The 23,438-nt window shown below is 49.4% G+C and overlaps 10 protein-coding genes across 10 annotated transcripts; 3 read left to right on the top strand and 7 right to left on the bottom strand.

Annotated features, from left to right (window-relative positions):
- Window positions 1–525: 525 nt before the first annotated feature.
- Window positions 526–1,308, top strand: YALI1_D01066g (uncharacterized protein; the record flags this gene model as incomplete). Its single annotated transcript, XM_502266.1, has 1 exon — window positions 526–1,308. The coding sequence occupies one exon, from the start codon at window positions 526–528 to the stop codon at window positions 1,306–1,308; it is 783 nt and encodes a 260-aa protein (XP_502266.1).
- A 51-nt stretch (window positions 1,309–1,359) lies between these two features.
- On the bottom strand, window positions 1,360–3,534 carry YALI1_D01036g (uncharacterized protein; the record flags this gene model as incomplete). Its single annotated transcript, XM_502265.3, has 1 exon — window positions 1,360–3,534. One exon carries the CDS (start codon window positions 3,532–3,534, stop codon window positions 1,360–1,362), a length of 2,175 nt encoding a protein of 724 aa, XP_502265.3.
- Window positions 3,535–5,750: 2,216 nt separating this feature from the next.
- YALI1_D00996g (uncharacterized protein) lies at window positions 5,751–7,484 on the bottom strand (the record flags this gene model as incomplete). The annotated part of the gene is made up of 1 exon (XM_502264.3): window positions 5,751–7,484. One exon carries the CDS (start codon window positions 7,482–7,484, stop codon window positions 5,751–5,753), a length of 1,734 nt encoding a protein of 577 aa, XP_502264.1.
- Window positions 7,485–7,651: 167 nt separating this feature from the next.
- On the top strand, window positions 7,652–8,821 carry YALI1_D00995g (uncharacterized protein; the record flags this gene model as incomplete). The annotated part of the gene is made up of 1 exon (XM_502263.3): window positions 7,652–8,821. The coding sequence occupies one exon, from the start codon at window positions 7,652–7,654 to the stop codon at window positions 8,819–8,821; it is 1,170 nt and encodes a 389-aa protein (XP_502263.1).
- A 318-nt stretch (window positions 8,822–9,139) lies between these two features.
- On the bottom strand, window positions 9,140–9,790 carry YALI1_D00973g (uncharacterized protein; the record flags this gene model as incomplete). The annotated part of the gene is made up of 1 exon (XM_502262.3): window positions 9,140–9,790. One exon carries the CDS (start codon window positions 9,788–9,790, stop codon window positions 9,140–9,142), a length of 651 nt encoding a protein of 216 aa, XP_502262.1.
- A 242-nt stretch (window positions 9,791–10,032) lies between these two features.
- Window positions 10,033–12,048, bottom strand: YALI1_D00951g (uncharacterized protein; the record flags this gene model as incomplete). Its single annotated transcript, XM_502261.3, has 1 exon — window positions 10,033–12,048. One exon carries the CDS (start codon window positions 12,046–12,048, stop codon window positions 10,033–10,035), a length of 2,016 nt encoding a protein of 671 aa, XP_502261.1.
- A 1,537-nt stretch (window positions 12,049–13,585) lies between these two features.
- On the top strand, window positions 13,586–15,255 carry YALI1_D00929g (uncharacterized protein; the record flags this gene model as incomplete). The annotated part of the gene is made up of 2 exons (XM_068282557.1): window positions 13,586–14,018; window positions 14,255–15,255. The coding sequence occupies 2 exons, from the start codon at window positions 13,586–13,588 to the stop codon at window positions 15,253–15,255; spliced, it is 1,434 nt and encodes a 477-aa protein (XP_068138658.1).
- Window positions 15,256–15,403: 148 nt separating this feature from the next.
- On the bottom strand, window positions 15,404–16,234 carry YALI1_D00909g (uncharacterized protein; the record flags this gene model as incomplete). Its single annotated transcript, XM_502259.2, has 1 exon — window positions 15,404–16,234. One exon carries the CDS (start codon window positions 16,232–16,234, stop codon window positions 15,404–15,406), a length of 831 nt encoding a protein of 276 aa, XP_502259.2.
- A 578-nt stretch (window positions 16,235–16,812) lies between these two features.
- YALI1_D00888g (uncharacterized protein) lies at window positions 16,813–18,369 on the bottom strand (the record flags this gene model as incomplete). Its single annotated transcript, XM_502258.3, has 1 exon — window positions 16,813–18,369. The coding sequence occupies one exon, from the start codon at window positions 18,367–18,369 to the stop codon at window positions 16,813–16,815; it is 1,557 nt and encodes a 518-aa protein (XP_502258.3).
- Window positions 18,370–20,697: 2,328 nt separating this feature from the next.
- On the bottom strand, window positions 20,698–22,275 carry YALI1_D00848g (uncharacterized protein; the record flags this gene model as incomplete). The annotated part of the gene is made up of 1 exon (XM_502257.1): window positions 20,698–22,275. The coding sequence occupies one exon, from the start codon at window positions 22,273–22,275 to the stop codon at window positions 20,698–20,700; it is 1,578 nt and encodes a 525-aa protein (XP_502257.1).
- Window positions 22,276–23,438: the final 1,163 nt, after the last annotated feature.

The following is a 23,438-nucleotide window of genomic DNA, read 5'->3' as shown; positions in this document are numbered from 1 at the left end:
CACTCGGTAACTACAATACGTGGTATCTCTTCAGCCTACCCCCACATCCCACTCTTTGGTCACCTCTTGGCTGTACTACTTATACTCGAACAATCACCACTTTGCAATTTCCATAATATAACTTCGTTAACCCCTGGGATTACTTTCTTGTCTTGCTTTCACATTGAACCAATGTTCTTGTACAGGTACAGTAGTACGTACAATACTGTTGCCTACAGCAGTCTCTGGCACAAGCAGAACAGAATGTTCTCCTTCTCGTCGAGTCACGTGCTCTAAATCAGGGGAAATTTCGACCTGTATTCTGCTAGATGTGATTTCTGAGCCAAATAACCGTAAATTTTTTTGGTAACTCTAACCGTTTATATTTAGTGTAAACAGATTTATATTTGTGAGACACCTCGGCTAATGGGGTCTCATACTGGTTTTACTCCTCCATACCCCACATCCCAGACCCCGGCATACGGCCGATGCATATATACTGCACGACGGGTCAGTACTTGATCCCACCCCACAGAAATCCTCAATATGTCTGCTGCTAAAAAACTCGACACTAAGAAGAAGGAGGAGAAGGATATGAACAACCTAGTACGATCTTCGGCCTCGTTGCTGGTTTATGCAAAACCCACCAACCAGGTGTTGTTTCTCAAACGTCCGGGAAAGGGATCGTTTCCCGCGAGCCATGTCTTCCCAGGAGGAGCTCTGGATGCCAAAGATCCGTGCCTGGAGTACTGTGCAATCAGAGAGACCCACGAGGAGACGGGACTCTTGTGTTGCGACAAGCCGTTTGTCGAAAAAAAAGAGCTGTTTGAGCCCGTGTGGAAGAAACTGGGTTTGACCAAGCCTTATGCTCATCTTTTGCCTGTGTCAAATTGGACCACTCCCCCTACCGGAGTCACAAACAAACGATTCATCAACCACCTTTACATCTGCCCAGTTTCATCGACGTTTGTACATGACGTCCAGATGCCCTCGGAAGCAGCTATCAAGTCGGGGGAATTCAATAAAGGTGCGTTGGAGTGGCTGGGACCTAAAGAGGCACTTGACAAGTTCGAGACAGGAGAAATCGTGCTCTACCCTCCTCAGTACTACCTTCTGAAGGCTCTGGTGGAAAATAATTGTGAGGAAAAGAAGGTGAGCGAGATTCTGGGTATGCGCAAGTTCGAGCCTGTGGTTATCGAGTCGCTCCCAGCTCCCGAGGGACACAAAAAGCTCGTCATGGACTGGGGCATGGGAGAACGGGGTATTATCACCTTTAAGAAGGGCGTCCCTATCAAGATCGAGCATCTCAGAGATGTGCCCAAGTTGTAGTCCACATTATATACACTTCAAATATATATATATCTATTATGCTCTATATTCTTATACCATCCAAACATTGTCCTCGTCCCCACTAATCTCATAATTGATTCTGTATCCATCCCCGTAAATTAGAGTGACTCTGTATCGTAAGCAAGGCTCATTCCATTGTCTTTCCCGTGACCCTATTACATTCTCTCTGATAGACGTGTGGATGGGCGCAACAGCCACTCCGGCCAACAGTCGCAATCTGTCAGTAAAAAACAGGATTTGAGACGTGTCTGGAAACGCCCATTCCTGTCTCATGCAAAATACCCCAGCCTTTTGTGTCAGACGAAAGACAGAGACAGCGCCAATGGGGCTGCCGCAGATGTACACGCACAGATCGGGGATGTAGTGTGCAAAACTCAGCCGGTCAAACTGTTGCTCTCCAAACCCGTAAATGTCTTCCCAGGAAAAGACATTGGCGCAAGCGCCGTTCACAAACAGATCGTCATGTCGACAGAGGTAGAGAGATCGATGAGTAGTGACGATGACGAACAGGTCCTTAAGAGGACTCTCCTTTTTCTCTCGTTCCACCTCATGTTCGTAGAGGGAGTTAGGTGCGTCAGAAGGCGGCTCCTGCGCGCCCTCATCAGTATCTGACAGTTTAGTCTGCTCCGAGTCACCCTCGTCTGACCAACTTTGTGCAGAACTTGCTGAATTTTTTGCATTATCTTCGACCCTCTCAATGCCATATCTCTCATACCATTGCGTCATCTTTCGAGTCTCCTTCTTGCACTGGGGAAGTAAATAGTGGGGTTTGTAGTTGAACCCTGGTGTAGGAACGCCCATGGCCGGAAACATGCCTGCTAGAGCCTGCACACCAGATGGTTGAATACCTCCAGACTGAAGAGGGCAGGTTGGAATGTCATAATGAGTGAATCTGACAGCAGGATAGAAAGGTCGCAGAGGATCAAAGATATTTTTGGCCTTGGAAGAGTCCCTCTGGAGCTGAGCAGCCACTTGTTGCTCATTGGCCCACTTGTTGGCATGTACTTCGTACAATGTTGGACTCTGTTTGAATGCTCGTGGTGAAACAGTAGTCACAGTCCACACATGAGTTCCCAGTGAGTTCCGATGAATCCAAATACCTCCTTCGAATGGTTTGTAGATATGAGAGTCTTCCCACGACTCGTCTGCTGCATCCACAATTGAGTCCAGAGACTCGGAGGATAGAGAACGAGAGAACGGCCTTATGTCCATTTCAGAATAGCTCTGTTTCCACTTTTCGAGTCGTTCACCTGTGAAGAACTTTATGGTGGCTACCTCGTAACCAATCGTGCCTGCTGTAACGTAGAATGCGTCGTCTTCATCAACAACTATGGATATTGAAGGGATGTTGTTCATCATTAGAGGGGATCTGTATCGAGGAAGTTGCACCTGTTCAACTCCTTCGTCGCTGTAAAGATTCACTCTATCAACATAATGCTTTTCCTGGAGTTTGTCTGCGAGACTGGCCAGATCGTAAATGTCAATTTTTCGAGAATTGTCACTCAATGCAAGTAAAGATCCACTGGTCCCTGTTCCCCAGACACTGGCGTCGCTCTTGAAAGTCACGTGAGGCAAGTACCGGCTCACTCCCTCCTGTACCTCTGCTATGATACGGCTCACGACCCATAATCCACTTCTTCCGTCATCATAGTTCGCCACGAGACACTCGTGACCGCACAGAATTACCATTGAGAGCATGTTGATATCGTGGGGTGAGTTTGGTCGGACGGCTCCTTCTCTCATTTCGGTTGTCACGATGTTTGGTTCGGCGTAAAAGGCCCCCACGAGGTCAGGAGAGCCGTCTGCGGCAAACATTTCAATATGAGTGCCACAAGCAATGAACAGCACTGGCCAGCGTGTCGCTTCGACTGCCAGGTTGCCCTTGAACTGGGATATTTCTCCCATCACTCCGACAGTCGAGTCTCCCATGAACTGCACCCTTGTGGTGGCTTCCTTGTCGAACATGGTGGCCATTTGTTGGCTGGGCAGAAAGTCGCTGGGTGCCTCTTCCGGGGTGGTCTGTGGTCGTGGAGTGCCTGGAACCGGGCTTCCCAGGTTGCTCAGAAAGCCAGCTTGTTGCGGAGTGGAGGGGGTTGGAGTACCCATGACCTGTGGCTCGCCCCTCTGCACGATTCCGATGCCGCCTTGGTCCGATCCGTCGTCGGACATTTCCTCCAGAGTCACGGGATCTCGTTCATTGTACATGTGCTGCGAAGAAATTGTACAAAATGCTGTTTTGTAATTAGGTGTGATGTTGGATGTTGTTCTCAATACACCTTGGGTTTGATCAACGTGCGTCCAAATCAACCTGTGCAGTAATAGAGCAAAGATAGTAGACTTTAAAAAAGGAAGCTGTAAGGGGGAGAGCGTGTCGTCTCAAATCCTTTATACCATGACGGTAGGCAGAGGCGGGCTACGGCTCACAGATAGGGAGGGCCACCCCAAGTAAATATTCCGCGCGCTAGCGTCGAATAAGGGCTAGCGTTCTTTTAGTCTCTGCACTACTGTAGCTGTTAGTGCTGATGGGGCAAGCGTTTTGGTATCACCTGCACAGGGTACGATACAAGTACTGTAGTCACGTCGCCTGTAAGTTGTAACAGCACCTGTTCTTGTATTGAGAAACAGCTGCAACTGTGCAGTATCGTACTGCAATTGCCTAACATGACTTATCTAACGTATGCCTTCTCATATACAGTGGGCACTCTATACACTGCTCGACACCGACAGACAAACTTGAGCTACTAAAATAGAACATTGAGTGACAGGTTCGCGAGACACGGAGATGTCTCCGATGCGTTTGAAGGATACCCTACAAATAGCAAGAGTTAGGCTGGAGAAGAACATAAATATCACGCAATCCGCCGCCGCTTGCCCCTAAAAGTAGGGGTCAGGTGTAATGCTGGAAAGGTTGGGCGCAAGTGACCCAATTAGGGTGTACTTACGAGTACACCATTCAAGTATAAGTAGATACTGTAGATACTGTACTTCTACCGGTACTGTACTTACACCGGGCGAAAATCTACAGGAGAGTCGGAAAAAAGCTGAAATTGCAAAGTAAGTGACACCGTGTGTGTCTGTATACAAGAGTGATACGTTGTTCTTGTACACCAGAAAATGTGACGGGCTCACACTAATAGCCTGTCATATCAGGGAGGTGGTAGCGCCCTGTTATGTGGGTTTGTCTGACATTCTGGTTTTTTTTTTTTCCAGGCTTTGACAGACGTAGCAAACGTGTCATGTTTTTGAAGTGCAGTATCGTACCTGGTTGTTGATGTCGTTTGACCATCGTACCAGGGCAGTACCATCAACGCTATTGATCTCTACTTGTAGGTCCGATCTCCGGTAGCACCAGATCGCAGCCATTTGAAGAAGATTGCCCACAATAAACTGTCGAGGCCCAATCTTCTCGGTGTGTCTTGTGTGCAGACAAAGAAGACGCCCTCTTGTTCATTTCTTTCAAACACTGGTCAGCTTTCGCTACTCTAGCGTATAATATTTGTCCCCTGTCCTCGGATCTTGTTGAAGAGCTGCAGTCACAGTACAAGAGACAAGAGAAACGTATGTGGATGGAGCAAGTTGGAATGACTCACGTCTCAAGTCGCTTCAGGTATCCCATATGTATTTACAGTACTTGTATCTACAGTACTGTACTTGTGTAATTTACCAGCCGATTGATGGCCTTCCAATCCACGCTAACCCTCGTGTCTTCCGGGGACGCCGCATTTGGCCCAACCACCCTGCTCGCCACTAAGGGCCCTCCCTCTTCATAACATGACCCGGATCATTCCCCATGTAGATAGAGGAGATTTAAAAGGAAACAAGTGGCTACTGTCTGAGGATACAGAATAGCGGTTTCACCGCTTCCAGTTGCACCAAGCACGTAATCCAAGTGGGCTATCTCCTCGGAACATCGTCAAATACCGTGGAACTTGGAGTAACTATCTGCACCCAGATACTATTCTGGTATAAATACGGAATTCTGGCCGAAGAAGCTGAGGGGAATACATTGAGCCAACACTAACTACGCACGCAACAAACTAAGGACCCTCTCCCCATAGACTGCCATATGAAATCGCGTTTGTTAAATAAATATCGTAGATGACTCTTTTGACGTCTTTTGACGACTCATTTGACGGACCAAAGACAGTCCACTCCCCCGACTTGCTCTAAATGCCACCAACGCCACCCTTCGGACTCCGTAACTTGGGGATATCCTGACTACAGTATGTACAACAGTACAAGTACTAATTACAGTTGTACTATCTGATAGATATACACTAGCTACTTTTGCTGAAACAAGGGCATCCAACGAAGACGCGGGCTTTGACCAAACCAGGGGCCTTGTTCAAACCCGCGCTAATGGAAACTACAGTATACCCTAGCACTTAACCAAGCTAAACCATTCAATAATTATTTCACATCTACTTTCTTCGCTTTCCCTTTTGTTGCTTCTGAAGAGCGGCCATGATCTCGTCGTCAGTAGGAGCATCTCGCTTCTTAAACACCTGCTCTCGCCAGTCCTTAAGACGCTTTTTCTTGCCGTACTTACGCTGGTCCTTGGCCTTCTTCTCGGCGCCTCGCCAGGATGCAAGCTTCTTGAGACCAACGTACTCGTTGAGCTGCTTATCATCAGCCATGAGAATATCGTTAGCTGTAAGACCGTAAGACTCAGGAGACACCTCTCGGTATCTGAATTTGGGGGCCTCGCTATCCTCTCGTACAGGCTTTCGGCCTCGAGCCTCTTCCTTCTCAATAGCAAGATCCACGTTCTCCTCAACGAAGGCTGTTGCCTTCTCGAGAATCTCCTTGGCCTCCTTCTTTTTCTGTTGCTTCTCGAGCTGCTTCTGCTTTCGGTTGGAAAGAGCAGGAGTCTTCTCCTCGGTCTCCTCCTCCTCCTCATCATCATCGTCACTCTCCTCAACTTCAATTCCACCCATGTCAATATCATCGTCCCAGGTAGGCTTGGCATCGTCATCTCCATAGAACTCGTCGTTGAATACCTGCTGCATCCTTCGGTCCCACTCAGTATCGTCAAAGTCACCCTCAAAGTCCTCAGCGGTGAACTTGGACGCGTCATCTCCAATGTGCTTCTTGAGAGCCTCCATTTTCTTGACCACGTCCTTGACCATGAGCTTCTTGAACCGTGCCTTGTCAGCCTCTCGCTCTCGCTTCTCCTCGGCCTTTCGCTCGGCCTTGCTCTCTCGCTGTCGCTTTCGCGAGTTTTCGGCAGTTCGTCGCACAGTGTCCTGGTTTCGACCGTAGGAAATGATTTCCTTTCCGTCCTCCTCCTGGAATCGGAAGTTGTATTCCTGCTCGAACTCGTCGGCCTTCTCGTCAAACTCGTCCTCCTCATCCTCAACCAACTCGTTATAGGTGGGGTTGTCGTCCTTAGTCATCCAGGCCTTGGAAGAAACAAACTTGTCAAGGAAACCGTCACCGTCCTTCTCGGGATCAGGCAGCTCGACCTCCTCAATCTCACGCTGCTCCTTTCGCTTGGTCAGGAACCCATCTTCCCCATCTTCGTCCTCATCCTCCTCATCATCGTTGTCAGCATGCATCTCAGAGATTAGCTTGGCTCGGTCCTCCTCTTGCTGAATGGCATAGGGCTTCTCGCCTTCGGGGAACTCGCCCTCAGCAGTCAGACCACCGTCCAGAATGGTTTGTCGATGATAGTCCTTCAGGTACATGGGCTTCTCTTTCTTGGCAGTGGGTATCTCTCCCTCCTTGATCTCGTCAAAGAACTTGACATTCTTCTCCAGCAGCTTGCCGGGGTTGTTTCTGATCGTAGCAATCACATTGGCGATAGCAGCATCAACCTCCTCAGTGGCAAGATCGGCGTTGTCATCCTCATCTTCAGAGGTAGAATCACTCTCATCGTCGTCGCTGTTCTTGTCGTCAAATTCACCGTTTTTGTGCATCAATTCAAGACGCACCTTCTCTTCTCGCTCCTTGTTGTACTGAAATCGTCGGGCGTAGTCCTCGTTAATGGTGAAGGCAGCCTCCTCCTCTTCATCAGACCCTTCCGAGTCTGAGTCCATAGGAGTGATCTTAGCTTGCTTCTTTTTGGGCTCGAAGGACGCCTCGGCCTTGGGAGCGTCGACTCCCTTGGTCTCAGCCTCTCGGGCCTTTTTGGCAGCACTCTTCTTTCGGGCCATGATGTTCTGTTTCTACAGGAAGAGTATGAAAATAATTTTGATATCGTGCATAAAATGTTGCCCTATTCCAAACTTTAACGTCGCTCCTGAATTATGCACTGTAAAATATAGCACAAGATTAATCAGCAACGACCAGTACAGTAACAGAACAAGATCAACACAACCACATGTCACAGTTTGTACTGCCTGCGGTGGCGTCCGAGGGCATCATCAATTGGCCATTTCTGACGGGGTTCATGCTTGGACAGTTTTCCGTCGGTCTGGTACTACTCATCTTCGTGCGCTTTTTCATCTTCTCGGACCAGACAGAACCCGACATCAATACGCAGAGAAGAACAGCAAAGGTGTTACCTACAGGCAACCCGTCGACAGACGCGATTCTTGAAAAGACCTACTACAACACAAAAACCCACCAGCCGGAGTCCCTGGACTGGTTCAGCGTACTAGTGGCCCAGGCACTCTACCAGCTGCGAGATGAGGTGAGAGGCAACGATGAGGTTCTGGAACGGCTCAACGAGATTCTCAAGTCCGACAAACTTCCAGGCTTTCTCGACACCATTAACGTGGTTGATCTTGACATTGGCGACGCGTTTCCACAGTTTGGAGCCTGTAAAGTCAACAAGGACGAATCAGGTGATCTGGAGGCTGAGATTAAGGTGTCTTTAGAAGATACAATCAAGCTGGGAGTGGAGACAAAGATGCTGCTCAACTTCCCCATCCCCAAGTTTGCTTCTGTGCCTGTCTCACTCTCCGTCAGTCTCGTCAAGTTTAGTGGTACACTGACTGTGGCGATTCGGTCGGCATTCAACTCCGGAGAAGCCAACCGGGTGTTGGTGTCATTTGCTCCCGACTACGAGCTGCAATGGAAGATTGAGTCGTCGGTGGGAAGCACCCAGAAGCTGCAAAATGCCGAGAAAATATCTCGACTGATCGAAAGCAGGATCAGACGTTGGTTCAAAGACAGATGCGTGTATCCGGAGTACCAGCAGTTTGAGCTGCCCAAACTGTGGAGAAAGACGTCTGCGCCCCCTCCATCAGCTGGAGCAGGCACAGGCACTTCAACAGGGGTCCCTCCCTCGCCTTTCCCACAACCTGCCAACCCCAGCAGTGTTCCTAAACCACTGGAACTTCCAGGAGGATTCCCACACAGAAACATGAGCATGAGCTCGCAAAGACCAAATATCAACAATCCCAAATTTATTCGGTCCATGTCTGTCAACACTCGACCAACATACTCCAGCTCGTTTTACGAGATGCAGGGTACAGCAGGAAGTTCTTCGGGGTCTGCTGTTGCCGATGAGGCTTATAGATCTCTTCAGACTTCTCCCAGGAGGTGATCAAGTGGTGGCGCAACACGAGATGCTATCACTGTGATTACACACGTACTAACAATATAGACTGTATATAGAAATCTTCATACTGTAATGTTCTATTGTGTATAGATAGTGTAAGGGTGTCACCATGAGCCAGTGCATTCTATATACACCGTTGATTCTATCTCTTACAAGTAGTACACTGTACATACTATACCTAGTTGTGTTGCTTGTAATTTCGACTGTCAATGCTGACGTAACAGCAACTTTGAACAGCAGATTGTTGGTTTGATGCCATACCGATGGTGTCCCGTGCCGCACAAAGTTTTTCGGTCGAGTGCTCTATTCTATCTCAATCCCCTCCACTTCCATAAAGCTCTGTATCTTTTCAAACCGCTTGAGACCCTCAGCACAATGTTCATCACTAAACCCAGACATCTGAAAGGCGTCAGAGGGGGGAATCGTCTTTCTCTTGTCCTTGACCACGTACTTGGTGAGAGCAGTGGCGGCCACCACAGGGTTTTTCTTGGTTCCAATCTCAAACCGAGATTCCACAATCAGCCATTTCTGGTTCCAGCCCAGAACTCGTGACACAATTGTGTACTTTTGCAGCGGCTTGATCTCCTTCTTGAAGTTGCAGTAAACAGAGCCTAACGGAACATAGGCCCATCGTCCATTGGCCTTATGGGTGTCTCGGAAGAACTTGTTGAGCAGCCAGACAACAAGATCGGTTCGAGCAATGTCGAGATCGGAGAAGTAGGTCGAGTTGCTCTTGTGCCCGTTGATGTCGCAATCCATCAATGTGCACCGCGTACCATATCGCCGCTCAGCAAACGGAGACGCGGGCTTATCCTTGGCAGCGTATCCCAACCATCCCGGAAGCACACAATATCGGAAAACGTAGTAAAAGAAACGAAGGTGCCAAGAGAATGTGATGTTTTTGGCATTGGCCACCAGGAACGCCGCCACGAGAGCTTTGACCACCAGATGCATTTTACTCGTTGAAAAGTGTAATAATGTCGTACACAATACAGGTACTAACACACCAACCTGGTACCCACATATATGTCAGATAATAAACTTTTGCGGAGACGCCAGAGACGCGAGATGTCTCGCATTTAACGTCTTTACCGATATGTCCGACTCCTCGGGGACTTCTTTGCATTCATCTGCTGAAATCTGTTGAGTTACTTTATGTGATCTTACTCTATGTGAACTGTGGGCTACTCCCACGGTTATAACGTTCCATGCACTCGAGCATTCTTTTTGTACCACCATCGAATGGCCACATCATTGAGACGCTGGTCAATGTTGCCGGAAATCATCTTCCACATTTCCAGAACCAGAAACTCGTGCTCGGCATGCGCAAGCTCCTTGTTGGGGGCGTTTTCGGCAAGCATGGGAGTGGCCTCGATCATATTCCACGTCTCCTGCAGCCACAACTCAAAAGACCGGATATCAACGTAGGGCAGCGAGTTGATGAGAGCCAGCATTACCACAGCTCGCTGTGTAGGAGGAATGTCTTCCTGTTCCTGAGATACTGTGACTGAGTGTGGCACAGGAATGCCCACGGGCGTGTCTCTGCACTTTTTCATCAAAGAATCCAACACAAGACGGAAGAGCTTCTGGTTGGTTTTAAACACTTCAGAAGGAGGAGAGACAGTGTTAACGATGGACTGAATGGCCAACACGAACTGGTTCCATGAAAACACTCCCGGAAACAAAGGAAGAACTCCCCCCATGTACTCTGGGATGAGCTTAGCGTTCACAACAGCGTTGGTAGGCACTGCCAGGCCAGCCAGAATCACGGAGTGAGCAGCTTCCACCAGCGGTTTAAGTTGCTGAATGTCGCTTGTGGGATAGAGGAAGGATCGTGCCATGGGATAAATGATGGTCTCTACGCAGCTATCGTGACATACGGTGACAAGCTGTTCGTAGTAGTTGAGAGCGAACAGAACTCGAGAGCGATCAATAGGAAGATGACTCCCCACGTTTGAAGTTCCAGCGAGATTCGCGGCCAGTCTTTCGGCCACAAACTCCTTGTTGGGTGGGATGGTGCCTCTGTTCTTGATGTAAGGAGCGTACTCCGACAACAGGACATCGATCGCTGAGAAGAAGACGTAGTCATATGCAGCAAACTGGGATCCCATTTGGTCGACAATGAAATAGATGCTGTGGAGTGCCTGAAGCTGTTTGTATGCCAGCTGCAGGTACATGAACTGGTTCATCTTTTGTGTGAGCAGCATGTTTGCAATTCCCTGCATAATGATACAGAGGGTGAACAGCTCCCATTTGAGGTACTGAACAGACTCCTGGTGGTGCATGACAGTTGGACTTTCGATGGTGAGGATTCTCCAGGTCTCGGCCTGGTTCTCACACACTAGGATAATTTTGTTCTGGATACGGTCAATGTAGTCGATATCCACGTGAACGATGCAGGAGGATGCGATGTGTGCAAAAGTGTTGAGTAGAGCCACAACGGGTTCTTTGAGTTTCTTTCCGATGAGTCCACCGGCGGTTGTAGCGTCGCCTCCGGACTCAGCATGGAGTCTTGCCAGAGCCGTGCCCATTTCCAAACCGTAGTTTGAGAAGATGAGATCCAGACCCACCTGCAAGAACCGTCTGTAGTTGATAGCAACGTCACCTAGCAGCGAGTAGACCTGTGCGATAGAAATGCAGGCAAGCACAGGTACCCATTTTGTGGCGTCGCTTCGGTTTCGGGTGTCGATAGAAAGACACTGGTCAAAAGTGGTGACAAATTCCCTCTTGAGCAGATGCTTGAGTTTCGACGGGAAACCTGGTTTTCGTTCCAGTGTCGGTCCATCAGCTGAAATGTCGTAATCTGCGAGAATCAATCCTGCCAGAAGAGGTAGCTTCTTCCAACCCGGTCCTGCGAATCGAGTAATGACCTGGAAGCAGGTCTCCAGCCAAGCCTCGAAGCTGATGGTGGGGTCTGTGACGAGGGCCTTTCTTTTGATGGTTGCTCTGAAGGCGTCTGTGAGCTGTTGGTAGTCATGGAGATCAATGAGAGGCGGCAGCAGGCGTGGCGAGTTGATAATCTCCTTGATCACCAGATCGAGGTTGAGAGGGTTCTTGATGGTAGGGAGAATAAAGACGATTCGTTGGAGGATATCCCTGGTATCGACCTCTGCGGCTCCGGGCGTAGAGGAGCCACGGAGGTTGTTGATGAGCAGATCGAGGTTTGTTACCGTTCTATTGGCCTGGGGCGGGGGCACTAGATACTTGTTCATGGTGTTGGGGTAGTTCTGTGAGTTGCAGGTCCGTGAAAGTTACATGCGGGGAACCGAGGTATGTTAGAGTGCATAGTATACCTTAAGTGGGCGGAGAGGGAATCGAACTCACAGCCGCTGGGGGATTTTAGTCACACAAGCACATCTGGTCATCTCTTTTCGGTCTCATTTGATTGAGCGCGGTAAGCCAGAGCAAAGAGATTACTGTAGCCTATGACCAGGCGGGAGGGTGGTGACCACCAGGGTTGTCTGCCATCGAATCAAAAGAATTGATTTCAAAGTCTTTGTCGGTTTCAGTCCATGACTCAGAGGTTATGTAACATTGACTGAGCAGACTGCCAGACAGCAGCCACTTGTATCTGTAACCGCGCACGCGTCAGCCGAAATTGTACCCAACCGCGATGCATCACAAAGACGGGTCATACCAGTCTATCATAGAAGTACAGTAGCACCAGACACATTGCCGCGCGGTAGAGCATAGACAGATAGCTCCAGATAAGACAGCTGACTGTTGAACAGAGTTGTGACTACAGACCTCGCAAAGCATGTCTCAGGCACTCTTTCTCTGTGCAATAGGACTCCGATAGCGAATCCTATTGCACAAGATAAAACAATTATGCATGAAGCGAGATGTAGGGACGTGCAGAGCTTAGAGCAGGGGTTGAGGTCGGGGATCGAGCAATGTTTCTGTTGTCGCAGTTGGATTCAATTAAGACGTTGGTGTATTTCAATATTTCTCACGTAACACATGCTGCCGCAACAACACACTAATGGGCAGTTAGAGAGTATAGACTGTTGCACTAATCTACAGTCCTCGTGGTATCCGATATATGTATTAGACCTTTGTCCTGCATCTAGAGTCACAAGCGCGGGTAATTGTCTCACGGAGCGAGGTTCAAAAAGACGCGGTGAGATAGGTCTGGCGGGTAGGTTTGTAGGGTAGAGATTCGAAAGAGGTTGTTGGTCCCGGCAGCTGTCAGAGCGAGTGAAACGCGGCTAATGACTTGTTTGCGACCGCCTAGACGCAAAACGGTTGGCAATCGAGCGTCCAACCGCCCCATGCCGCTAGTCGGAGATGCACTTCCTATATCTGATAATAATGGTTATCATGTATAGGTCTAGACTACCGCGCGCGGAGAGTCGGACAATTAGGCCGTATCTTGCACTTTTCGGTTCTTGCTTTTGGAATCGGTGATCATCCCGTAATGTGCGTCCAAGCTCAACGTTTCTTTTTTTTGGCCATGGAACGATAGCCTAGTGTGTAGCGATAAGCTGGTTTTTGGGTCTGGTGAAGAGTGGAAGATATGACGGGCACCGATTTCCCCCCAGACTAGGCTCAATTTGACCTAAACAAAAGCGCACTACCCCGCTGTCAATGGCTCCTATCTTGGTGCACTCTTACCCACTAGCTTTCATCTAAGCGCGCTCACAGACACTTTAACTCGTAGTGCATGGCCACTGAGACTTAGAGACATAGCCAGATCAACAAGCCATAGAGAGTAGAGAGTGTGTACTTATATAACTATGGGAGACCGAAATGTCGACGGAAATTACACACACGTCTTCCACCCTAAAAATGGTGCTCACATTCGAAAAGTCTCGAGAAAAGTTTCTGCAGATCAGAGACGGATCAATCGCAGAGCTGGACAAGCTCTTTCCTCCACCCAAGGACTCTCAACACCATGACAAACCTACCAAGCTGCCCAAAAACTCGATTCCGGTCTTCCAGCAGATGATGGCTCCGAGCGACGCCATCATCGTCAACACAGACCCGGTTGAACTGCTGGATCAGTTGGCACATGCCAAGGTGTCTGCGGTCACCGTTGCAGGCGCCTTTCTGCGAGCGGCCGTCATTGCTCAGACTCTGACGAACTGTCTGACCGAGCTGCTCCCCCGCGAGGCTCTGGAGACTGCAAAGAAGCTGGATGAACACCTCGAGGCCACCGGCAAGACTGTAGGGCCGCTGCATGGTCTGCCCGTGTCGGTCAAGGAGATGGTTGGCTTCAGAGGCAAGAACTGTCACTTCTCCGTCTCCTCAAAGATGGATAATATCATGCCCGACGATGCTACCATTCTTAAGGTGCTCTATAATGCAGGAGCCAACCCCCACTGTAGAACTACTGGTCCTCAGTTTCTCATGTCGCTGGAATCAGAGTCTCCACTCCACGGCAAGACCTACAACCCCTACAACGAGACCTAACTTCAGGAGGCTCTTCATCCGGGGAGGGGGCCTTGATTGGTCTTGGTGCCAGTCACCTAGGTCTCGGAACCGACATTGGAGGCTCCATTCGAGGACCGGCTGCATGTTCTGGCATATACGGTCTTCGACCGTCTACCGGCAGAGTTCCCATTGCCGGGTGTGACCACCCCATGCATGGATCTGACTCCATTAACGGCTGTATCGGACCCATGACTCCCTCTCCCAAGCTTCTCGATCTATTTATGCAGGTCATGTCCGATGCTGAAACTTGGAGATATGATCCTGTGACCGAACGGTCTGTCTGGAGCCCCTCCACCTTCAAGAAGAAGAAGCTGCGAGTCGGCTACTACTCTGACGATGGCTATGTGACCCCCCATCCTCCGGTCACTCGAGCCATTGAGGAGTACGTGAGCAAGATCGAAAAGTCCAATTTTGACGTGGAGGTCGAACTCGTCCCCTTCACTCCCTTCAATGCTGCCGACAACTGGCGAATCATTACAACCCTGTACTTCACAGACGGAGGTAAGTGGCTCAAGGATGAGCTCAACTGCGTGGGTGAGCCTCTTACAGACCGAATCGAAATGATTGCCCTCAAGAACCCCAACTGCCGACGTCTCAACATTGAGGAGCTGTGGCATGCTCACGATGAGCGAGACGGCTTCAAGTGGAACCTCAGACAGGAGTGGAACAAGGCTGGCATTGACATGCTGATTGCCCCATCTCTTCCCGGAGCTGCATTCAAATTTGGAACCTCAAACTACTGGGGATACACGTCATACTGGAACCTGGTTGACTATGCCTCAGTGTCTGTTCCCTTCTCCACTGTCAAGGCCTCAGACAAGCCTGCGGAGAACTTCAAGCCCCGAAACAAGCTGGATGCCGAATGGCAGGCCCATTACTCTCCCGAGATCTACGAGGGAGCTCCTCTTTCCATCCAGCTCATTGCTCCTAGAATGCACGATGAGGTGATTGTCGAGGCACTCAAAATGTTTTCTGATATCCAGTAACTTATCAAGTAGTTTATTTCTGTGTCTTTGTCTGCTTAAACTAATAGCTAACCGTTTTTCATCCTACAGAACAAGATATACCTTATTTCTACTTACTCTTTTGTACCACGGAGTTGTGTAAAATCAATGCAATGTTCTATGCTGGACACTATCTAAATGTGTCGATAATCTGTCTGGTGAGTGGTCGCTGGAATGCCGTGTCGGTCTCCTCTTCCTCGCTGACCGCCTCGATTCGCTCCGCTTCTCGTCGGCTGTCGAACCGGAAAAACAGAGGCACTCTCCATCCCTTGCCTGGCAGAATCTCCAGATCCAATAGCACACCTACCGTCCAACCGGTGAATGCAATGATGATGCTACCCCAGTACTTGGTCCACGTAAGCTGCAGAACACACAGACTGAGGAAGATTTTGTCGGTAAGCGTCACCTCGGTGACAGAATCCGACGTTGAGCTCAACAGAAACTTGAACTTGTATGCGACCGGAACGAGTTCTCGGTATTGCACCAGCAGCGAGAAAATCAACGCCGTAGGGCCGGATGGGATGTAAGGTATCGACACAAACGGAAGAATGCCAATGAAGGCGCTGATGAGAGGAACAAAGATGGACGTGTACATGAGCACCACCAGGACGTAGGACAGAAACTGTCGGGACCCTAGCAACCGCTCAACGATACGTAGGTTATACAGAGCCAGAGAAGCGAAAATGATTTCGCTCTGGTTCACATATACCTCCTGCCACGTCAACAGTCTCCACCACTGGTGGTAGGCTGTGATAAAAGGCACCATCTGGAGTCCAAAGTAGGGCTGCAGTTCAAGGAGAGACACAAACACTGGTAGGCAGACGACGATCGTCACCAGCGCACGTGTCACGGGAGCCCCAACAAAGCCTGGGTTTGTAGCGACGAACATGTTTTGTGTTGTGAGTGAAATGTATAGCGAGTGATGATGGTCAAGAGCTGGGGAAATAAGGTTCCATGTCATCCATGGTATTAGACCACGTGACAGCAAAGGTTGAGCGGAGGTGGAGTGGTGGGGAGTGATGAATACACCATTATATTTGGGAGTGGCTCATGTTGTATTTCCCTCTTCAAATCGTCGACTAATTCATCATGTGGTATATCACATGACCAAATTTACGACTCTAAAAGGCTCAAGGTGACATTCGATCCACCCCACAAATCGCTCTAAGCCTGAAAACGGCCGCTACTGTAAGCTAAAGCAGCAATGGGGTAACATGGCGGGTATCTCATGGCAATTTATATACACAAAGAAACGAGAAACGAAGACTCACCACTTCCTGCCACGTAACATTGTCTCTTACATCTGATGCTAGAGCATGGGAAGTGCAGATTCGTGCATGTTATTGCAGGTGGTGCAGACCGTATAATACTGAGAGGTTATCGTAATCACAACAATTCGAGCCTTTTGAAAAGAGGTTTTGTTTGAAATCATAATATTAGTGGAAGGAGTACTGTACCTGTATACATTGTTTTTAAAATACTGATTTATAGATTAGTTGTCGCTCATGGCCTACTGCAATTCACCTTCGCCGTCACTCCCTATCTCTTAGGGACAGGAGACTCGGCTCGAGCAGGCTCATCAGCCAGATTCAACTTCTTATCAAAAATCTTAGGGCTCAGAGTGTGCTTCTGTATCACCTTCTCAATACCGTCCATGCCCAATTTGAGGGCATCCATGTCAGGGCCGTAGGAGAGTCGCACAAAGTGGTAGTAAGGAGAGTCATCGAGTTCTCGTCGAGCCAGAGGGTTAAGATCGAAGAAAATACCAGGAACAACAATCACCTTCTCCTTGAGACACTCCTGGAAGAAGCCAAGGGTATTGCTCAGCTTACCAGGCAGCTTTGAGAGGTCGACCCACAGGTAGAAGGTGGAGGTAGGAATCTTCTTGAACACAAATCCCATCTTGGTGAGTCGGTCAATGCAGTAGTCCCGCTTCATGACAAAATGACGCTGCAGAGCAGTCATTTCCTTTCTCACCAGCGAGGGTTCCAACATGGGAATAGCTGCGGCCTGGAACGGCGCGTTTCCTCCTCCGTCAAGATACGATCCTGCAGAAGCGAGAGCATTGATGTACTTTTTGGGGCCCAGAATCCAGCAGATTCGCCATCCGGGGAGTCGGAAAGCCTTTGTAAGACCGTCAAGAATAAGCACAGGGTCCACGTTGACATCCTCGATATTTCCACAGCAGGAAATACTCTCTCCGTTGCACCCATCCTCGTAGTTGTAGCGCGAGTAGAACTCGTCCATGATGAGCAGACACTTCTTTCTGCACATATCTTGCAGTCGTTTGAGATCGGCGCCTCGAAGAGCCTGTCCGGTGGGGTTTCGGGGGTTCGAGGTCAGCAGAGCCGACACTCCTCGGTTGAGCTCGCTCTCAATAATGTCCAGATGGACCTGGTAGTTGTCCGAATCGTCCAGAGGCACTGGAATGGGAGCAAAGTTCTTGAACAGCGACAGCATTTCAGAATAGGCTGTGTAATCGGGGAAGAAGAAACTCATGTAGCAGTCCTTGAGGATGGCGGCGATTCGAATCAGACCAGCTCGTCCTCCGGGAACAATACACACGTTTTCATAGGTGTACTTGGAGGCCTTGTCTTGTCGGTACTCCTCGTTGTAGAGGTTAGCCACAGCCTTTCTGAGGTCTGTTAGACCAGAAGTTGGTGCGTATTCTCGGGTGTTGATGGAAATATCAATGTTATCGGGTCGCTCAAAGCAACCAGGAATGTCTCCGACCTCAGGAGCTCCCTGACCCAGGTTAGCCCACGTAGGGTCCTGGTAGGTGAACCCCTTTTCTGCAGCTCGCTCAGTGGTCCAGATGACTCCGGTACTGCTCTGATTGATGTCCAGACCGGGATACTGGTGTGCGGGAGGCTGGTAGACGTTGGGAACGGGTAGGGGAGTAGAGATTCCGGACTCTGATCTGTAGAGCATACCTCGTTCTGCTGAAGATTCTCGCTTGGTGCCATCGGGGTTGTACCCGGGCCAGAACTTGTCCATAACAATGTCGACGTCCATATTGATAATATTGGCGATGTTTGTTCGTCGAGTGGGGGTTGACGGAGTCTCAGCCGGCCCTCTGTTCTCTTTTATGTCCATTGTTGGCAGCCGCACCTGCGATGAGTCAAAAAAATTACCTTTTGGGTTCTGCGACAACGGCGTCTACGAGCGGAGAAAAGCAAGATAGACAGATGGGGTAAGAGAGCTTTGTGATGCAGTTTGGGAGGTTGCTCCATTGGCGTATTTGTGCTAGTGCTAGAGCTCTCACATGAGGTGTATGTTGTGTCGCTGCCACTCTCTCCATAACCTCGGTTAATATTATTATTTGATCCGTCACGGCAGATTGGCTTTCTTACGTTACCTTACAGGCCTCGGTATTTTTTACTTTTAAATTTCGACCCGACAGAAAAAACTGGTCTCATTGACATCAGTCGAATTCGAACCGCGCTTCTCTGATGCACTGTGACCCAAAATGGGGAAAACCGGGTGAGTGGGGGGTTGAGTATCAGACAAAGTAATTGGTTGATCATTTAGTTGATGTTTGAAAATAGACTTGCCGAGATGAACCGAGGTTGATATATAATTGGGTGTTACAGTATATCGAGTGAGATATGGGACAGATGCGACAACTTTGCAGTCCCATCACCCTGACCCCAGGAGCAGATATGCCAGCTTGTAACACTACAGCTCGCAGCATATCAACATATATACGCAACTTGCACTGTAGCATCGGAAAAGCATCCTGCAGGACACGATAACTGGAGAGTGCACATCGGGTGATGTAAGTACAAGTATCAAAGAATAGATCTTTCAGCTGGAAACTAGTTTTGGAACAAGAATGCTTGTATTGGTATGATATTCTGTTCTTCATCGTAGTTGGTAGTTCTTAGTGCAAAATATCTCCAAGGAGTGTGTACGGCTCTGTTCTTCTGGAGTACACTGTCGAGGGTCTTCTTGGAGATTCGTTCACATATATACACTCTCTTGTACGAGTACTAATTTGTAGCGTACAGTACTCGCACTTGTACATTCGGTATTATGAGTACTACTAATCAAATATACCTTCGAATTTCAATTCCGACCAGCTTAACAACCTCAACCGGTCCGAGACTTCCCAGGGTGCACGCTTATATCATCCATGCACTATATCACGCGTTGCAGGCTGCCTCCAAGCAAGCCACAGAAGAGGATGTATGACTGTCATTAATGAAACCGTTTGCCCATTAGTGACTAATGAATGTGTCAAAAAACGGGCTATCTCTCTTAGATAACACACAGCCATTCCTTTGACTTCTAATATGTCCTCTTTCTCGTGCACATAGACTTGAGTCTGGAAGGCAGATAGGCCTTCGAGAGCCTTTCAGAGTGTACTGTACAAGGTTATGGGAATTGTTGTATTGTACCCCCACGGGAGTGTCTACCAGTATGTACTGTATCGTAATTAAGTCCTCCACGGTTGCTCGCGCTATCTATCTTGGCAGCCTCCAGCCGATAGTCCGAGTTTACTTAGGAGATACCCACGTTATCCTGTCATCATGTAGCTATGCCACTCCTCCAAGGTCAACAATTCCAACTCGTCTCATTGTAGGCCCAATATCCAGTAATGTGAACCAGTAGTTTTTTATCACAATACACGCACATACTCGTACTCGTACTTGTACCCCGCCTCTGACACTCCCGCCCATATATTTCTCATATAGAGCTTCTCCTTTTTCTTCCTTTCTATTCGGACCCAAGGTTGCCCCGAAAATGCACTCAGGGGCGAACTCATTATTTGCAGCCAACTAAAAGCAAGTAACCTTACGTACTTTGTTGGGCTGTTAAATCTTCGCCTGATAGCGGAATTCCTATAAGTGATTGAACTTGCCAAGATGAAAATCACGTTATCAGAAACTTCTCTGTGCTATATACTCATTTACACCATCTCACTCTTCTCCGCCTTCTCTTAAAACATTTCTATAGCAAACTTGCATAGAATTAACTTCGCACACGAGCGTCTCATTGAGTTTCGGCGTGTGACCAGCCTTGCCGGAAAAGGCTAGTGAGGTAAAAACCCGAAACCACACACGTGGGATCATGTAAATGTAGGATACGCTGAGCATCATCCGGATATAGTCTCCAAGATTTCAACTTCAATTTGCCCAGCTTCTTTCTTTCTATCAGTGTTGACCCATTTTCAGACTTCGCTTCCTCCCTGACTAATCCCAACCACTTAAAGTTCCACTATCACAACATTATGCTCGAAAGTTAATTTTTCCCCACTCAAATCTATGAACATAATGTATGGATGGTGTCTCAATTGCACTCAATGGCGGAGTTACACGCAAGCGCTACAGACCTCCTCTTGGATATCGTAAATAAAATATATTCAAATGTTCCAATCTCGAATCTCTCGGTATATGTCTTTTCTGTTTAGTTGTAGTCCGGTCAAGTGGTCACCTTTTTCATGCCAAACAGCCGGTCCTTGGTGCTCACGGCCTTACGGTCAGATTTCACTGCGGGAGATCTCTGACGCATCTGTTCGGAGCTACGGCCCTTGTCGTAAGCCCACAGCTCCTTTTTCCACGTCTCCAGCTGTCGGTGCATCATCAGCAACTTCTTCATGTCGCTGCCGGGCTGCTTGGCCACAGTTTTGTACATTTTCACGTACTCATCGTATGACTCCTTGAACTGGCGCGCCAATGAGAGGTAGTGGGGAGCGGGCGACGCCGAGGACGAGGTCGCAGAGCTGGTTGTGGTGACCACAGGTGCGGGTGACGACTTGGCTGCAGAAGAAGCAGGAGACGACTTGGCCACAGGTGCAGGTGACGATTTTGCCACTGACGAAGGGGCGGGTGACGATTTGGAGGTCGTGCTCGTTGCACCCGCCTTGGTAGAAGCTGTAGAAGGAGCAGGGGATGCCTTGGCTGTGGAGGAAGAGGATGGGGAGGTCTTTGTGATGGTCTCTCGGTTCACTGTACTTGTCGTAGATGACGTTGGAGGCTTCTTGGCAGCAGCAGTCTTCTTGACAGGGTCAGACTCGGCTGTGGTAGCAGCCTTACGTTTCTTGAGAGGCTGCTTGGTCACCAGGATACCCCCTCCTCGCTTGGTAGCAGGACCAGCTTCAGCTGGAGGAGTGGAGGACGATGAGGATGACTCTCGAGAGGTTCGTGAGTCTCTGTCCGACTTTTCCTTCTCCACTCTCTCTCGTTCTCTCTCCCTTTCTCTCTCTCGTTCCCGTTCTCGCTCTCGAGCCTGTTGCTGTTCTCGCTCTCTTCGGATCTTGGGGTCAATCAAATTGCGTCGGGCCGGGTGGTCGTCCGGCAGACTAAGCCGGTCAAATGCCTCGCGCGAGGCTTGCACCACCTTGAGCCGTTCGTCTTCCGAGTACGGCTTCCAGTCCCAGCACCGCAGGTCCTTGAAGTACTTGTCGGCAAGCTTGTAGCTCCCTGAGGCGACCTGCACACCATATTCCTTGCACAGCGCCGTCACGTCTGCCAGCGAGTTCTTCGTGCGGTTAGCCACAACCTCTGGAGACGTGGGTTGCAGAGCCAACAGATGCAGAACCCGCATGGGCAGCGAGGAGAGCGACTCACGTGACAGCGGCTTGCTCACAGGAATGTTGAGCGTGCGGTTTTTCGTCTTCACGACGGGCGAGGAGGGATGCGATTTGGGCTGAGGGGAGGGCGATGGGGTGACTCTCATTCGAGGTGATGCAGATGCAGATGCAGAGTTAGTGGGGCGTTTGGGGGACTCGGAGGACCGCTTGAGCACGAGCTTCTGGCCAATCTGGCCCAGCGACTGCAGTGAGTCGCCTTTCCGTTGGTATAGCGAGTGGAACGAAGGCTCCTGCGACATGTGGGCCGCAAACGTTGTGTTGTCGATTTTGATGCATGGGGTGGTTCCCGACAGAGAGACCGTGAGGCCCTTGCCGCCGGCGTTTTGTATTTGCTCCAGAATCTCGGCTGTGAGCTTCACATGGATTGGTGGTGGTCCTCCTGCTTGGTTGGGGAGTAGGGTGTACATGCTGATATGGTGGGGGGGGAGCGGTCAGATGAGTTGTGTGAGTCGAGTTCGGGTCGAAATTGCGTCTGTGTCTTCAGTACTCGTTTCCTTGTATGGTGTATGCTTTACCAGACCACCACTCCTTTATGTTATCCTGTTGTATGGTTATGGAGCGTATCGTGGCTTGTATTCCGAGCTCTATCTGAGCTGTGAGTGTGACTGTATGTACTGTATCGTAGCTGTGGAGCGGTTTCGCAGTCAGTAGTCAGAATGGTGATTGAGCAATAGTCGAATGTTGGCTCTCGGCTTCTTCGTCGCAATCCCTACAGAACCGATATGTCGAATCGCGGCTCTCCCAGAATCTTTGGCGGAGGTCTGTAGTGCAACAAGTCAAGTTGGTGAGGGGCTTGTACTTGGGTGCAAAGGTAATAATGCAGTGCGAGAAAGAGAACCAGAACCCTAGGGTGCGATAAAACGTATGGGGAAATCTGGAAGTGAGCTAAAAAAGGAGTCAGGCAGACGCACTCTCGTGCTGGAACCAATGATTGGACCGGCCGTCAACCCCATTCGGGGCCCTATTGTATTATTCCACTTGCTCCATCTACCGGCCCAGCTACCGCCTACCAGATTCTCCAATCACTCCAGCTGGCTAAAATTAACGTTGGGAGGTCTCAACAGACAACGTCCCTGGTCCGATGGGGCCAAGTCGCTGAGATTGGGAGATCTTGTGAGCGCTTTTGGGTGCATTTAAAAGCCGCAGGGGGACTCTTATGGCACACTGTTCCCCCATACAACTGCCATCTCATCGTCCCTCCATCCCCCTCATGCTCAAAGCACGTGTCTGGCTAGCCGCTCCTTGTAGCTATGTGTCCAACCGAAGCTAAACTTAACTGAGACTGTTAGCATACGACTGCCATGGAGCAGAACCGGTATTATGGAACATGTGAGTGCCCGTAGTAGAGAGGGTATAGGAGCCCTTGTCATTCATCGCCTGTTCTCACTGAGGAGAATGATCCTATCAATACAGTCTTATCCACATCTGAGCACCCAATACTACAACGTCCCGTCCCGCCTTATTCGTCTCACTTAACTGTCGCCTAATGTGCCTCCACTGCTCGTTTCCTCTTTTACCCTCTTGCCTGCACTCTGCGCTCTTTGCTGTGTTTTCTTCGGACTGGGTACAG

This window comes from Yarrowia lipolytica, chromosome 1D, assembly GCF_001761485.1.
Source record: "Yarrowia lipolytica chromosome 1D, complete sequence".
NCBI classification, from domain to species: domain Eukaryota; kingdom Fungi; phylum Ascomycota; class Dipodascomycetes; order Dipodascales; genus Yarrowia; species Yarrowia lipolytica.
The sequence above is the reverse complement of the archived record's forward strand: the minus strand, read 5'-3'. Positions and strand labels throughout refer to the sequence as shown.